Below are 17,523 nucleotides of genomic sequence, written 5' to 3' on the forward strand. Positions count from 1 at the left end.
GCCCTGCTGGGCTGCTGTGGATGATGGGTTCTGCTTCGTGGTCAACCGTGGTGCCGGTTGCCACTGGTGTCTATGTTGGGGGATCAAAAAAGGTAGGGTCCAAGGTGGGTTGCTCAGGATGGTCTGTGAATCTGAGTTTAATTTGGTCCAAGTATTTCCGGTGAATGAATCCATTTGAAAATTTGACCCGAAACACCCTGCTCCCCTCTTTGGCCATGACAGTGCCGGGAAGCCACTTGGGACTTTGTCCATAATTTAATACAAATACAGGATCATTCATTTCAATCTCGCATGACACATTTGCGCTATCATGGTATGCACTTTGGTGAAGCCGCCTGCTCTCTACCTGTTCGTGAAGATCAGGGTGAACTAACGAGAGCCTTGTCTTAAGTGCTCTTTTCATGAGCAGTTCAGCAGGTGGGATCCCAGTGAGTGAGTGAGGTCTTGTGCGGTAGCTAAGCAGGACTCGGGATAGGTGAATCTGTAGTGAGCCTTCAGTTATCCTCTTCAAGCCTTGCTTGATGATTTGCATTGCTCTCTCTGCCTGACCATTAGATGCTGGTTTAAACGGGGCAGATGTGACATGCTTGATCCCGTTACGGGTCATGAATTCTTTGAACTCAACACTGGTAAAACATGGCCTGTTGTCGCTCACCAGGACATCGGGTAGGCCATGTGTGGCAACCATGCCCGCAGGCTTTCAGTAGTTGCAGCAGACGTGCTAGCCAACAGTATCTCGCATTCAATCCATTTGGAGTACATGTCTACAACCACAAGGAACATTTTATCCAAGAACGGGCCTGCATAGTCGACGTGTACCCTAGACCACGGTTTGGAGGGCCAAGACCATAAATTTAGCAGCGCCTCCCTGGGTACATTGCTTATCTGCGAGCATCTGTGAATGCAGGACTCTAAATCCGCATCGATACCGGGCCACCACACGTGAGATCTGGCTATCGCTTTCATCATTACGATGCCTGGGTGGGTACTGTGGAGGTCATTGATGAAGGTGTCTCTGCCCTTCTTGGGGACCACTACTCGATTGCCCCAGTCTGCCTATATAGACATTTCATCTTTGTGCTGCTGGAACGGCTTTATCTCTTCCTGCATTTCCACTGGGACACTGGACCAGCTCCCGTAAAGCACACAGCTTTTGACTAGAGATAATAAGGGATCCTGACTTGTCCAGGTTTTGATCTGCTGGGCAGTGACGGGTGATTGCTCACTCTCAAATGCTTCCATAACCATGGCTAGATCTGTGGGCTGTGCCATTTCCACCCCCATGGCAGGCAATGGCAGCCTATTAAGAGCATCGGCGCAGTTTTCTGTGCCTGGCCTGTGGCGGATGGTGTAGTTGTATGCGGACAACGTGAGCGCTCATTTCTGGATCCGGGCCGATGCGTTAGTATTTATCCCTTTACTCTCGGAGAAGAGGGATTTTTGTGGCTTATGGTCAGTTTCCAATTCGAATTTTCGCCCAATCAGGTATTGATGCATTTTCTTTACCCCATAGACACACACTAACGCTTCTTTCTCAATCATGCTGTAGGCTCTCTCAGCCTTAGACAGACTCCTGGATGCATAACCAATCATTAGCTTGTTGCAATACACGCCCGACGCATCACATGCTAGTACCAAATGCTTGCATAGATCATACAACACAAGAAATTTGTTTGAGTATAACAATTTTCTCGCTTTACAAAGGCATTTCCTTGGCTTTTGACCCAAACCTATTTGCCCCCTTTTCGTAGTAAGACATGCAGTGGTTCTAGCAGGGTGCTGAGACCCGGTAAAAAGTTACCAAAGTAGTTCAGGAGTCCCAGAAACGACCGCAGCTCCGTCACGTTCTGTGGCCTCGGTGCGTTCTCGATTGCCTCCGTCTTCGCGTTGGTGGGCCTGATGCCGTCCGTTGCAATCCTCCTTCCCAGGAACTTCACTTCAGGTGCCAGGAAAATGCACTTCGATTGTTTTAAGCTGAGCCCCACACAGTTGAGTCTAATAAGAACCTCCTCCAGGTTCTGCAGATGCTCGACTGTGTTCCAACCTGTGACCAAGATGTTGTCCTGGAAGACCACGGTGTGCGGGACCAACTTCAGTAAACTTTCTATGTTTCTCTGGAATATCGCCGCCGCCGATCGGATTCCAAACGAGCATCTGTTATAAACAAAAAGACCTTTATGTGTGTTGATGCAGGTGGGGACCTTCGATGATTCCTCCAGTTTCTGCGTCAAGTCAGATCCAGCTTCGTGAACGTCTTTCCTCCCGCCAGCGTTGCAAAGAGGTCGTCGGACTTTGGCAGTGGGTATTGGTCCTGCAGGGAGAAACGATTGATAGTTACTTTGTAATCGCCACAGATTCTGACGTTGCCGTCTCCCTCGAGGACTGGGACGATAGGACTGGCCCACTTGTTGAACTCGATCGGTGAAATGATGCCCTCTTGTTGCAGCCGGTCTAGCTCGATCTCTATCCTTTCTCTCATCGTGTACGGTACTGCTCTCGTCTTGTGATGGATGGGTCGCGCCCCCGGAATTAGGTGGATCTTCACTTTTGCTCCTTGGAATTTCTCGATGCCTGGTGTGAACAGCGAAGGAAATTTGTCTAAGACCTGGGCACACGAAGTGTCGTCAGCGGGCAATAGCGCTCGGATGTCATCCCAGTTCCAGCGTATCTTTCCCAGCCAGCTCCTGCCGAGCAGCGTGGGACCATCGTCTGGTACTACCCATAGTGATAGCTTGTGCACCGCTCCATCATAGGAGACCTTTACGGTAGCACTGTCGATTACAGGAATCAATTCTTTCATGTAAGTTCTTAGTTTCGTGCAAACTGGTGTTAAGACTGGCCTTGAGGTCAACCTTTCGAAAGTCTTTTTGCCCATGTTGGACTGGCTCGCACCCGTGTCCAGCTCCATTGACACTGGGAGTCCATTTAGTTCGACATTCAGCATTATCGGGGGACAATTCGTGGTGAATGTGTGCACCCCATGAACCTCTGCCTCCTCGATCTGAGGCTCTGGTTCGTAGTGATCCTCCATGGATCTGTCCTCCTCTGCAACATGGTGGTTTGCGGGTTTAACAGGCTTTGCAGCTCGCCTGCACACTGGTTGGAGGTGTCCCATTGTTCCACAGCCCTTGCAAACATACTCTTTGAATTGGCATGAATGGAAACGATGATCACCCCCGCAGCGCCAACAAGGTGTTCATGGCCTTGCATTCATCACCCTTGATGGTGGACTCTGAGACATTTGCAGACGTATAGCTGCAGGGATGTGTGACCTGCCCTGTATGTTACGATTCGAAAACAACATCACTTTGTTCACAGTACTTGTAGCAGCACTTGTGTGCTGAGTGATTTGCTTCGTATTGTCACTGGTGGCAATGAACGCCTGCGCTATCACTGTGGCCTTTCTCAAGGTTGGGGTCTCAACAGTCAAAAGTTTGTGACGTTTAGTTTCGTGGCCAATGCCAAGTACGAAAAAGCCTCTAAGCATGTGCTCCAAATGTCCTTCAAATTTGCAATGTCCTGCAAGGCATCTTAGCTCGCCAACATAACTCACCACTTCCTGGCCTTCAGACCTTTTGTAGGTGTAGAACCGGTACCTCACCATCAGAACGCTTTCCTTCAGGTTCACTTGCTCTCGGTGTGCACAAATCGTCATACGATTTCTCCGTGGGTTTCGCTGGAGTGAGCAGATTCTTCATGAGGCCATACTTTGGTGCCCCACAGACGGTGAGGAGAATCGCCCTTCATTTGGCAGCGCTCTCTTCCCCATCTAGCTCGTTGGCCACGAAGTATTGGTCAAGTCGCTCCACAAAAATTTCCCAATCTTCTCCCTCCGAGAATTTCTCCAGGATGCTCACTGTTTTCTGCATCTTTGGGTTCGCTATCTGTTTCTCATCGCCAGTTGTGTATGGAGAAAGAATCAGCCTGAACACTGTGAGCTTAAAGTAAAGTGTGACCTTAGTCTTTTATTGCAGGTCTCCAGAGTGCCTCTCCAACCTGTGAAGCCTCCTTAATTACCTGTGCACCCAAGGGATTATGGGATCCCTTGGGACTCCGGGGGATGAACCCTCTGGTGGCTGTACAGAGTAAATACATGTATACATATTTAGCAGGGGGCCATGAGCTGTCTACCATTGGGAGCTCCGGTCCACTGGTTTGGATGCAGTACAGACTGTCCAATTTTTGCAGTCCCTAATTGAGTTATTTTTGCAGTGGTGGCGCTGTAGGTGAAAATTACCATACTGAGAAATAAAGCTTGTTACTCTGCTACTGGCAACAGTGCTACGCTGCTTGCATTGCTCCTCAAAACCGAGTGCCTTTCTGTGCACTCATGAACGAAGGAATGTAGTTTGCTTAACCGATCTGAAAAGCCTCACAGCTATGGAATCCAATGTTGGTTATTTTGAATGAACTGTTCAATCAGATTTTACAATTTTGAACAAAAAACGTTACCAAATTCCTATTTTCACTGATATGATATACACTAATATAATGCACCAGAGCATGCTTTGTTGTAGCACTTCTTAGTATGAAAATGGCTCTTTTAGTGAAATTGTGTTGACTGAAGTGCTTATTAGCTTTCATTTTGCATGTTTAAGTGGAACCGTTAATAAAAAAAATTGAAACTGCATAATAATTTCACTCGCCACTGAGAAACGGCAATATTTTTTTTAAGCTTAAGAAATGAACTGTGTCTTGCTAATGCAATTAATTCAGCTTCTGTAGTAGTTCAGAGCTGATGTAGAATTTGTTAATGAAAGCAGATGGGAAAGTGTGATATATTTGCACTGTGGCAAAAGTATAAATTTACTGTTATGTATGTATGTTTTATTTACTGTAGTGTGTGTGTCCTGCTCTAGTTGACTGATGGGAAATGGAACACTGTTTGAGATTGTATCATCATCATAGGCAGTCCCTCGAAATGAGGATGACTTGCTTCCACACCGAAAAAGAGTTCACAGGTGTTTCAATGAAGGACCTAATATTCCAGATCCCGAAATACATCTTGATGGGTGGAAGATATCTGTGTGTGGATTTTTTTAACGTGTGGTGACCGTTGCACACCAGCCACCACACAGGTTTGACAGAGCTAGGTCTTGGTCCAGTGGCAAGGAATAACCAAGACGACTGGAGACCAGCTCTGCTGCATGGTTTTAGTGCGCACATATATCGCAGTGGAGTTGGCCCGTGCTGCCCCTAGGTCCTCGGCTCTTCTGGGCCCCAAACTTTTTGAGACTGTGTAGAGCTGATGTTGCTCATTTGTTTAAAACCAGCATATTGGAAATAAAACGTAGCTCTTCAGCATCATGGTTGGCTGTCGGTCTTCTGTTCCAGTGCAGAAGCTGTGTGTTCAAACACCATATTCCACCATATTAGACTGTGATCAATCTGAGGGAGACAGTACTGTGGAGAGACGAGAGAAGCTTGGCTCTCCTTAGGGCAGAGAAATTTAGCGGGAGATTCAATAGAGGTGTTCAAAATTATGAAACTGCTTCCATTGGCATGAGGGTCGGTAACCAGAGGACACAGATTTAAGGTAATTGGCAAAAGAAGTAGAGGGGAAACAGCTTTTATTTACGCAGTGAGTTGTGATGATCTGGAATGCGGTTTCTAAAAGAGTGTTGGAAGCAGATACAATAGTAACTTTCAAAAGGGAATTGGATATATACTTGAAAAGAAAAAATTTGCAGGGCTATGGGAAAAGAGCAGGTGACTGAGACTAATTGTATAACTCTTTCAAAGAGCCAGCACAGGCAGAGTGGGCCAAATTGCAGCCTCCTGAGCTGTATGATTCCAAGAATACTTGGTGGGGCATATCTTGCATTGTCCTCACTCCAGCAGCATCTGTGTATCCAGATTCTAATACCCCATTTACAAAGAGTTGCCTCTGATTCAAAGACGAGAAAACATATATATATTATACAAAATTTAATTTAAAAAATCTTGGGGTATTCACAGTTGTTGATCTCATCGTTGCATCCACCACATCAATGAGCATTACTGTGTTTGCAAACATTGTAAATAGAGACCTGGCCAGATAGATTTTGGCTGCCCATGTGTCACTTAAAGTTGCACAGACGTTGACAGATCCATTGAAATGAATTTTGTTAATGCCCAACATAACTGTACAGTGAAAGCGTGAAGTTGAGAGATTTTGGGCAACACGATATCATCTGTTTGAGCATATGCACCATATTCAATTAGCCAATCTTGCTGCTAACATTGTTAGTCCTTCAAATCTGTAATGTAAGTGAGTCATCTACTGACACTTCCATCTATGTTCCATGTTTGTCAAAGTGTAGCGTGAAAGGTGATCATTTTAAACATAACAGTACGATTGCCTTTTACTTAATCCGCATCATTCCTCACAAGGGTAATTTTATTCAAACTCAGTACAAGGATGCGGAGGGTAACATACAGATAGTAGTGAATGGTGTGTTACAATGGTGTGTTATGCTGTTGATTGAATGACACTAACAGATCTCCCGTTGTGTTGCTCAAAGTGAGTCAGAGGACAAAAGAAGAATAGTAAAAGTGGAGGGCAGAAAAACCCAAGGCAAAAAACAAAAAGGGCCACATTACAGCAAAATTCTAAAGGGGCAAAGTGTGTTAAAAAGACAAGCCTGAAGGAGTATTCGGAATAAGGTGGACGAATTAACTGCGCAGATAGCAGTAAACGGATATGATGTAATTGGCATCATGGAGACATGGCTCCAGGGTGACCAAGGCTGGGAACTCATCAGCCAGGGGTATTCAACATTTAGGAAGAATAGACAGAAAGGAAAAGGAGGTGGGGTGGCGTTGCTGATTAAAGAGGAAATTAATGCAATAGTAAGGAAGGAAATTGGCTTGGATGATGTGGAATCAGTATGGGTGGAGTTACGGAATGCCAAAGGGCAGAAAACGCTGGTGGGAGTTGTGTATAGGACACCAAACAGTACTAGTGAGGTTAGGGCCATCATCAAACAAGAAATAAGGGATGTGTGCAATAAAGGTACAGCAGTTATCGTGGGCGACTTTAATTTACATATAGATTGGGCTAACCAAACGGGTAGCAATGCGGTGGAGGAGGATTTCCTGGAGTATATTACGGATAGTTTTTTTGACCATTATGTTGAGGAACCAACTAGAGAGCTGGCCATCCTAGACTGGGTGATGTGTAATGAGAAGGGACTAATTAGCAATCTTGTTGTGCGAGGCTCCTTGGGGAAGAGTGACCATAATATGATAGAATTCTTTATTAAGCTGGAGAGTGACACAGTTAATTCAGAAACTAGGGTCCTGAACTTAAGGAAAGGTAACTTCGACAGTATGAGGCGTGAATTGGCTAGAATAGGCTGGCAAATGATACTTAAAGAGTTGACGGTGGATAGGCAGTGGCAAACATTTATAGATCACATGGATGAACTTCAACAATTGTACATCCCTGTCTGGAGTAAAAATAAATTAGGGATGGTGGCTCAACTGTGGCTAACAAGGGAAATTAAGGATAGTGTTAGATCCAAGGAAGAGGCATATAAATTGGCCAGAAAAAGCAGCAAACCTGAGGACTGGGAGAAATTTAGAATTCAGCTGAGGAGGACAAAGGGATTAATTAGGAGGGGGGAAATAGAGTACGAGAGGAAGCTTGCCTGGAACATAAAAACTGACTGCAAAAGCTTCTATAGATATGTGAAGAGAAAAAGATTAGTGAAGACAAACGTAGGTTCCTTGCAGTTGGACTCAGGTGAATTTATAATGGGGAACAAAGAAGTGTCAGACCAATTGAACAAATACTTTGGTTCTGTCTTCATGAAGGAAGACACAAATAACCTTCCGGATGTACTAGGGGACCGAGGGTCTAGTGAGAAGGAGGAACTGAGGGTTATCCTTATTAGGCGGGAAATTGTGTTGGGGAAATTAATGGGATTGAAGTCCGATAAATCCCCGGGGCCTGTTTGTCTGCATCCCAGTGTACTTAAGGAAGTGACCCTAGAAATAGTGGATGCATTGATGATGACTCTGGATCAGTTCCTATGGACTGGAGGGTAGCTAATGTAACACCACTTTTTAAAAAAGGAGGGAGAGAGAAAACTGGTAATTATAGACTGGTTAGCCTGACATCAGTAGTGGGGAAAATGTTGGAATAATTTATTAAGGATGAAATAGTCATGCATTTGGAAAGCAGTGACAGGATCGGTCCAAGTCAGCATGGATTTATGAAAGGGAAATCATGCTTGACAAATCTTCTGGAATTTTTTGAGGATGTAACTAGTAGAGTGGACAAGTGAGAACCAGTGGATGTGGTGTATTTGGACTTTCAAAAGGCCTTTGACAAGGTCCCACATAAGAGATTGGTGTGAAAAATCAAAGCACATGGTATTGGGGATAATGTACTGGCGTGGATAGAGAATTGGTTGGCAGACAGGAAGCAGAAAGTCGGGATAAACGGGTCCTTTTCGGAATGGGAGGCAGAGACTAGTGGAGTGCCGCAGGGCTCAGTGCTGGGACCCCAAGTCTTTACAATATACATTAATGATTTGGATGAAGGAATTGAGTGTAATATCTCCAAGTTTGCAGATGACACTAAACTGGGTGGTGGTGTAAGCTAAGAGGCTGCAGGGTGATTTGGACAGGTTAGGTGAGTGGGCAAATGCATGGCAGATGCAGTATAATGTGGATAAATGTGAGGTTATCCACTTTGGTGGCAAAAACACGAAGGCAGAATATTATCTGAATGGTGGCAGATTAGGAAAAGGCGAGGTGCAACGAGACTTGGGTGTCATGATTCATCAGTCATTGAAGGTTGGCATGCAGGTACAGCAGGCGATGAAGAAGGCAAATGGTACTTCATAGCTAGGGGATTTGAGTATAGGAGCAGGAGGTCTTACTGCAGTTGTACAGGGCCTTGGTGAGGCCTCACCTGGAATATTGTGTTCAGTTTTGGTCTCCTAATCTGAGGAAGGATGTTTTTGCTATTGAGGGAATGCAGCGAAGGTTCACCAGACTGATTCCAGGGATGGCTGGACTGACATCTGAGGAGAGACTGGATCAACTGGGCCTTTATACACTGGAGTTTCGAAGGATGAGAGGGAATCTCATAGAAACGTATAAGATTCTGACGGGACGGGACTGGACAGGTTAGATGCGGGAAGAATGTTCCCGATGTTGGGGAAGTCCAGAACCAGGGAACACAGTTTTAGGATAAGGGGTCGGCCATTTAGGACTGAGATGAGGAGAAACTTCTTCACTCAGAGAGTTGTTAATCTGTGAAATTCCCTGCCGCCGAGAGTTGTTGATGCCAGTTCATTGGATATATTCAAGAGGGAGTTCGATGTGCCCCTTACGGCTAAAGGGATCAAGGGGTATGGAGAGACAGCAGGAAAGGGGTACTGAGGGAATGATCAGCCATGATCTTATTGAATGGTGTTGCAGGCTCGAAGGGCCGAATGGCCTACTCCTGCATCTATTTTCTATGTTTCTATGACAAGGTATTCATTATCAATAGGGATATTTTCTGATTTCACCCCTCTGAAATACTTTCAAGCATTTTTCTGCATTAAAGGTGCTATATAAATGCAAATTTTGCCTGATAGCTGGACAGCAAGTTGGGCACTGACTTCTGACCGTCTCCCTGTTCAGAGCTCATCATCTAACTGGCCTCTGCTTGTCCAAGAGTGGAATCCCAGGCTGTGTGTGCAGGGTTACAATCTCTATTAGCATCTCATGACTGAATGCCTATTGGAAGTATCTGAAATAATTGCCCTGAAATTGCGGAGTGTATTCCCTTTGAAATCTAACGCAAGTTCTGGATTTCCACATGTGCAAAATCCCGAACCTGTGGTATCCGCGCTGGCCATGAAAAAGCTGGCGCAGAGTTGGGCTATTTACCCACCGAATGGCCAACAACTGTGCACGGGAGTCTGATGATTAATTCAAGCAGGGGCAGGACCTGTTTGCATCAGCATAAGGGGATATCTATGGTCTTAATTAAACATGTTCATCTCCTAAATTATGCACATACACTGTATGAAATTAGTTTATGCAGACATTGGCCCGGAGTGCAGTTTAAATTATGTATAAAATTATCAAAAAATTACATTTTTCACGAAATTGGTGGAATGAAGGCAAATACAAATAAAATTCCAATTCTGCAAATATAATTAGTGGATTTTGTGATTCCACCATCTCATTATGAGTTTTCCTTCATAAATGATTAAAATAGAATGAAGGACCAGGCCCACGTGATCCCAACTACGCTTCTGCGCCACCTGCATCTCTTGTATCTGTAAGCCATTACACTGCCCTCCGCCTCGAGGCCTGAGACCGTAAGTTTTTGCAGCCTCCCCGTCAGTACGTAGTTTTGTAATTGTTTTGTGGATTGGAGGCGTATTCCGGAGGTCCGCCTCTGACCGCAATTTCTGGACAAATCTATCTGGGGTCGCAGATTGTCAAGGGTAATCATTTCAATGGCTGGCTCATTAAAGTTCATGAGAGATCATTAATATTACTAATCCGCTCAATGTCCCAATGGTCCTGTGCCTGCCTTCCTCTGTCAAGGTGACATTAAGGATACTGCAACTTGCATATTAATCCTTAACAATCTTGAACCAGAATTCATATCAAAAACATATTACAGCTTTAACCAAAAATCTCTCCCAAGGTCAAATAATTAATGATCCCTGAACACTGCCGAGCTCACTAAATAAATGCACTGTTTGGTATGATATCGGCCACAGAACTGAAATTTTCCAAGGTCAATTCCAGGTCAGTGCTAAGTTAGTTGGTCTCAGTTGGTGATGTTGGAGTCACTACAATTGTCTTCAATGCTCCCTGACTAGGATTCATGATTCACTGTGCTCATTGGTATCCGATGAGTCCATGATAGAAGATGAGCTTGTGTAAATGTTGGATGCAGATAGGATGGGACTCAAATTAGTTACCTGCGCAGATGAATGTGGCTAACACTTTCTAGCCATATGTTGGAACATGGATTGCAGAAAGCCTTTATCCTTATTGGCCAAGAAAAGCTAGGTTTGATTCCTGGTCCATGCTAAATTTACCTGACTTCAATCGAGACAGTGGTAGGGGTGCTAAAATTTGTCTTGGAGCTCCTGGGTTAGGGAGAGGAATTCCTGCCCTGATTGCTGTCAAGCAACCTTTCTTGGAAGCATGCACGTTTGGATGTACGATAGGGATAAGTACAATCTTGGCTGCGATGCTACTGCACCCCAGCAGCCTGCTAATGCCCATTGTCCGGCTCATGTATTTGAGGTACCAGAGGAATACCAACACCCATGGACCCATACCTCAACATGAGGTACCACCTATAGGAGAGAAGAAAAATTGGGGCTAACAAGTAGCAAAACTAAAAATCTTGTCTGTTGTCAACAAATCTAGGAGCTGTAATAATAGATACAAACTCCAAAAGCTCTGTGTTTGTTCTCATTATTTTTTTTGAATAAGCATTATTATTACTGTTTGAAACAGGTTTGGTAAAAAAAAGGAAGAAAAAGGGAAAGAACAAAAGACCAAACACAAGAGTGATGTCTTGAATGAAGAAGAGCTGGAGAGAATGAAAGAAGAACGGGACAGGTAAGATGTGTATGCATGGATATATAAAAGAATCAAAAAATGTTGGCCAAATGCAAGCAATAACTCAATTTTGGGAAGTCTGTTAATGTTCATAAACATTTACAATAGCATCTAAATCACTCAACAGAATTACTGTAACTAGATAAAATTTGTAAATAAAAAGTAAGATTTGTAATCTTTTATTAATATGTTGGTGTATCATACCTCAAACATGATTGTCCTCGAGTGCTCTAAAGCCATCAAGACATCGTAGAGATTGTAAAGTTTGAAGTTTACAACCCAAGTTGTGAAGTTGTTTTCACAGTTAGAAAATCAACACTGTTGTTAGTTTGTGTCTGAGTCATAGCATGGCAAATATCACAAGTGAAGGTTGGAGCAGACTTGTGCCTTCTTGGTTCTGAAACTGATCTTATTAAGGAAAACACGAAGTAAGTCATACATTCACAGCTTGGATATTTTTTTAAGGAGCAACTCTTTGAATTAACATGTGGAACAGATTGCTATCTACAGCAGCAATGGTGGACTCAATTGACACATTCAAGACTAATTTGCATTTATATAGCGCCTTTCTTGTCTTCAGGAAGTCCCAAAGTGCTTCACAATCAATGAAGTATTTAGAAAGTGCCATCACTGTTATGTAGGAAAATGCAGCGCCCAATTTATACATTCATGGTTTCACAAACAGCAATGAGATAAATAATCAGATAATCTGTTTTGGTTGAGGAATAGAGATGGTCAAATTAGTGTATTCTTCCACATCCTCTTGGATCAGTGTGAGTCACGGAGGGGTGGGGAAATAAGGGTTTAGCAAGTCCTATACGAGTGTCCAAACAACAAGGTCAGTGTCTATTCCTTGTGCCATCGCTTTTGTACTGCATTTGAAGTTCTAGCCCTAAGAGGATGGGATTAAACAATTTTTTTTATCCCCATCAAGAAAAGAGGTTATGCTAAAGTTGGATTTTTAAAACCAGTGCATGCTAACGATATGTGAACTAGCTCGGGTAAGTTATAGAGCCCAGTGATGCAAAGGCACAGATTCATTAATGAGTTACTGTTGAAATCATTGAATTTTTTGGGATAATGTTTATCCACGAGTGGCAGTTTAGCTCCCTCACCCTCATTAGCTCTTCCTAGCCAGTTTCCCAGATGAATTCATCAGCACTCGTTGTTCAAAAGAAAAAAAAATGAAGTCCAGATCAACCGAAACACAGAGGAAAAAAGAATGTCAGACAGGCATTCATCCGATGGCTTGGTGGGTTAGAAATTAGAACCCTTCATGTCCGCTGGACAATTTCATCATAGAAGACCTGTACCATATGTATTCTCTGGATATTTCAGTGAATAAGTGTTAGGTTGGTGTGCTCTTGAATTTGAAAAAGCCAGAGGTCAGCAGTAGTTTAATTCTAGCTGTGTCCACAATTGCTTTTCCTCAAAAGGACCACTTCGTTGTGTATATTTCATATTTCTTGTTCCAATGGGAATTACTGTATATTTATAAACACGTTTAGTTCCATGTTTTGCTTAAAAACACTTTTTGCACAATACATCTTGTATTGATTATATCTACGGTAGGATCATCATTGAATCTACTTCACCCTGATTGTCAGCTGCCTTGCAATGACTTCACCGCCAATTAGAGCAGCGGGAAGAAATGGGTTTAAATCTGATAGCAAATTTGAATAAGAAAGTTTAGATGATGTGTCCTAGATTTCAATATCTAACTTGTACCTGTGAATAATAAATAATTTAAGGAAGTGGAACAATTGAATATCTCTTTCTGGCACAGGCACGATGGGCTGAATGGCCTCTTTCTGTGCTGATTGATTCTATGATCATGTGTCCCCTCCTGGATGTGGCTATTGGACAAGCATGGATCGGGCTCTGCTCTGATCTGCCGCCACCCACACCACCACCCTGGATTGAATGATTAGTTGACAGATTAGGGATCACTGCTGGGACCCCAACTATTAACAATATTGAAGACTTGGAAGAAGGGACTGAGTGCATCGTAGCCAAGTTTGCTGATGATACAAAGATGGGAGGAAAAGCAATGTGTGAGGAGACATAAAAAATCTGCAAAAGGACAAAGATAGGCTAAGTGAGTGGGCAAAAATTTGGCAGATGGAGTATAATGTTGGAAAGTGTGAAGTCATGCATTTTTGCAGAAAAAAATCAACAGCAAGTTATTATTTAAATGGAGAAAGATTGCAAAGTGCTGCAGTACAGTGGGACCTGGGGGTACTTGTGCATGAAACACAAAAGGTTAGTATGCAGGTACAGCAGGTGATCAGGAAGGCCAATGGAATCATGGCCTTTATTACAAAGGGGGTGGAGTATAAAAGCAGGGAAGTCTTGCTACAGTTATATAGGGTATTGGTGAGGCCATACCTGGAATATTGCGTGCAGTTTTGGTTTCCATATTTACGAAAGCATATACTTGCTTTAGAGGCAGTTCAGAAAAGGTTCACTAGATTGATTCCGGAGATGAGGGGGTTGAGTTATGAGGAAAGGTTGAGTAGGTTGGGCCTCTATTCATTGGAATTCAGAAGAATGAGAGGTGATCTTATCGAAACGTATAAGATTATGAGGGGGCTTGACAAGGTGGATGCAGAGAGAATGCTTCCACTGATGGGGGAGACTAGAACTAGAGGGCATGATCTTAGAATAAGGTGCCGCCCATTTAAAACTCAGATGAGGAGAAATTTCTTTTCTCAGAGGGTTATAAATCTGTGGAATTTGCTGCATCAGAGAGCTGTGGAAGTTGGGTCATTGAATAAATTTAATGTTTCTTAAACGATAAGGGGATAAAGGGTTATGCGGAGCGGGCAGGAAAGTGGACCTGAGTCCATGATTGGAACAGCCAAGATCATATTGAATGGCGGAGCAGGCTCGAGGGGCCGTATGGCCTACTCCTGCTCCTATTTCTTATGTTCTTATGTTCTTATATACTGCTTAGGCTCACAAAGGAAGAATAGTTACCTTGGTAAAGTACAAGAGCTCTGTTGATGCCCATGGAACAGAAGTCCGCATAAGTCACAGGTGTCACAAGAGTGGAGAACATTGAGGGACAAAGGCTGGAGGAATTTTCATAGTTTTTTTGTAAAGGAGCACAGGTTGTGACTTTTGTCAACAAGATGGCAGACACAGCTTACTATTTGTGAATGTAATTTAGTAATTAAATAGGAAGGTATGCCAAGGAAAAGTTTGTTTTAATCAGAGTACCAACTCCTTTGATAGGAGAAAATTATGAACTTACCTGAAATTTTTTGTTGGGGTTTCTGCTCCACCTGTACCATGGTTTCTTAGAGGCAGGTGGCTCCGGATTCGCTCTTCAGCCTTTCTGAAGTTCGCCATGCCCCACTTCGCTATTTGCAATGGAGCCACTCAAACACATACTAGCCAGCAAGGTTTTTGGTCAAATAAATTCAGCTAAAGGAAAGTAAAAGTAGTTGATAAAGAATTGTACTGACATTAATCTAATCAAGTTGTTTATGTATGGAACAGTATTTACTTTGGAATGAGTTGTAAAGCTGTAATTCCTTCAATGCTTTCAGATGTCTTAAACGGTAAGAGCACAGCAGAGTTTTGGAATATCATTTGAAACCTGAGATTGAACCAGCATTCAAGTAGTTTCTTACTCTGTTTTTTTTTTATGATTTCTGTATATATATCCTGGACAATCACTAAAATCTCAAAGACTTTCAATTTCAAGGGGAGATGTTGCATTTTTAGTTGAATCTGGATTTGTGAAGTAATCACAGTGCTTTTAGCATGATATGGTTTTAATGACTTTGCATGCATGATTTCTGTGGTCATTAGAACCCCTCAGTTTTTCTTTCATCGCCTCAATATTTCCAGAGCATCCAACTTGTAAATAAACTATATGCAATAAAAAGACAAATTTGCATTTCTATAGCACCTTTCATGACCATGGGAGATCCCAAAGCACTTTACAGCCAATGAAGTAATTTTTGAAGTGTAGTCACTGCTGTAACATAAGAAACACGGCAGCTGATTTACACACAGCAAAGTCCCACAAACAGCAATGTGATAATGATCAAATAATCTGTTTGTGATGTTGGTTGAGGGATAAATTTAGTTGCATACAGAAAAAACGGATTGCAACACCAAGAAATGTTTTAACTGCACATTTAAGTCAACAACAGCAACAACTTATATGTAAAATAAAGTACCAAGCCGCTACACAGAAGTGTTATTAAACAAAATTTGATACTGAGCCACATAACAACAACTTGTATTTATATAGCACCTTGAGATATAGGATAGGTGACGAAAATAATTAGGTATTAAGGTTCATCTTAAAGGAGGAAAGAGAGAAGCGGAGAGGTTTAGGGAGGGAATTCCAGAGCTTATGGACTTGGCAGCTGAAGGTACGTCCGCCAATGCTGGAGTGAAGGAAATCAGGGATGCACAAGAATTTAGAATTATAAGAAAGCATTTATATAGTTTAATGTAATTTTTATCAGACTATCCAAAGGTAATTAACAGCATTTCATAGTTAACAGGAGACACTGAGGGCACGCACAGAATTAGACTCAAGAACCTGGAGTTACAGAATGTGTAATATATATACTATATAGAATGGGCTTTCAAATCTGGAATAAATTTAACTTGGTGTGAAATATAACTCAGTTCCAGTCATAATGTTACTGTCAGACAGGGATTATTGCACAATGAAGTAATGAATGTCTCAGAACTCATGAAAAGTAGTTAAAAAAAATTATTTAAAATTACCTCTGTGTGTATGTATGAGATGTCCTGTAGGAGTTGCTCATGGTAAGTTAGAGCACATGTTGGGGCTAAATTGGGCCACGTAAGGCCCATTTTTAAGGTGCTATGTGGCCACATAAGGATTGAAAATGGGATCCAAGATGACACAAAGTGCACAGGATGCCATCTTGGTAAAGGTTTGGCATGAGTGTGCGTGCATAACCACCTCTGGCAAAATGTAGAATCAGCGAGATCATGATGTAAATAAGTGCGCAACACTGATTTGATGCAAGGACTACCATTTTCGAACTCCACACTTCAGCCAACCCCCGGTCTTCGTAGAATTGAACATGACGTCAAATGGAATGAAGGACTCCCCACCAACACTATTTAAAGGGATCATGAACTACTTACAGGTGAATTGATGGATTATTTCTTCTGGCTGCTGGTGAAATTGTATGTGCTTTTGGAGCTTTCCTATACTTAGCTAAAGTTCAATAGTCTACAGGGAGTGGTCTGGCTGGTGATGAAGTCATTTTTTGGTCATTTAAAATCTTGTGCTGAAACAAGTTGCTTCCAGACATGGGTGGCCTGATGGGGCTTCCTCTGGGAACTGAACACAACTGAGATAAAGAAGAGAGGCCACGCAGAGCAGGATAAACTTCTAGGAGAAGGAGGAGGATGGGGAGAAGGGCTCTCAGCAGAAAGCCATATCCACCCTAGGTCTTCAGGGAGCAATTCCCTTAACTCAACTTGAGCTAAGACCAATGCATGTGACATCTTTGCAAAAGATAACGCTCTGGAAGCCCCTTTGAACACTAATATCCAGATCCAGCTTGCATAGCAGCAGTCTGAGCCCTGGCTCCTACACATGTCGAAATCTCGACCTCCGAAAAGAATGACTCCAACACTTACAGCTCCGGTAGAAGTTTCTTTAATTTACTTGCTCGCAAGGGGTAGGTTACACTCAGTCAAGGGCTAAGTGAACACTTCCGAAATGGTTCAGTTTAACAAGATATTTATACAGTAAAACCCAAGTTATGGCCTCTCCCTGTGTATTGCTCTGTCTCACAGTCAGTGAATACAGATAAAGAGTTAATTACTATATCCTGGTCCTGACATGGTATCCAGATATTTCCTTTTGTCAGGGTTATCAGAAAGCCAAACGGCCATTACTCCATGAGTCATAGGTAATGGGCTATCACCTGTCTTGTATTG

General features: G+C 42.9%; 1 protein-coding gene across 4 annotated transcripts in view; it reads left to right on the plus strand.

The window, feature by feature from the left end:
* The window catches only part of LOC139260068 (partitioning defective 3 homolog B-like), a 1,396,127-nt gene that overhangs the window by 1,018,628 nt on the left and 359,976 nt on the right, over positions 1-17,523 (plus strand). For all 4 annotated transcript variants that reach the window (XM_070876196.1, XM_070876197.1, XM_070876199.1 and 1 more), the window contains one exon: positions 11,470-11,574. In XM_070876196.1, the coding sequence (XP_070732297.1) occupies positions 11,470-11,574 (105 nt within the window). The remainder of the gene's footprint in view (positions 1-11,469; positions 11,575-17,523) is intronic.

The sequence above is a fragment of the Pristiophorus japonicus genome, chromosome 3 (assembly GCF_044704955.1).
Source record: "Pristiophorus japonicus isolate sPriJap1 chromosome 3, sPriJap1.hap1, whole genome shotgun sequence".
Lineage (NCBI taxonomy): Eukaryota > Metazoa > Chordata > Chondrichthyes > Pristiophoridae > Pristiophorus > Pristiophorus japonicus.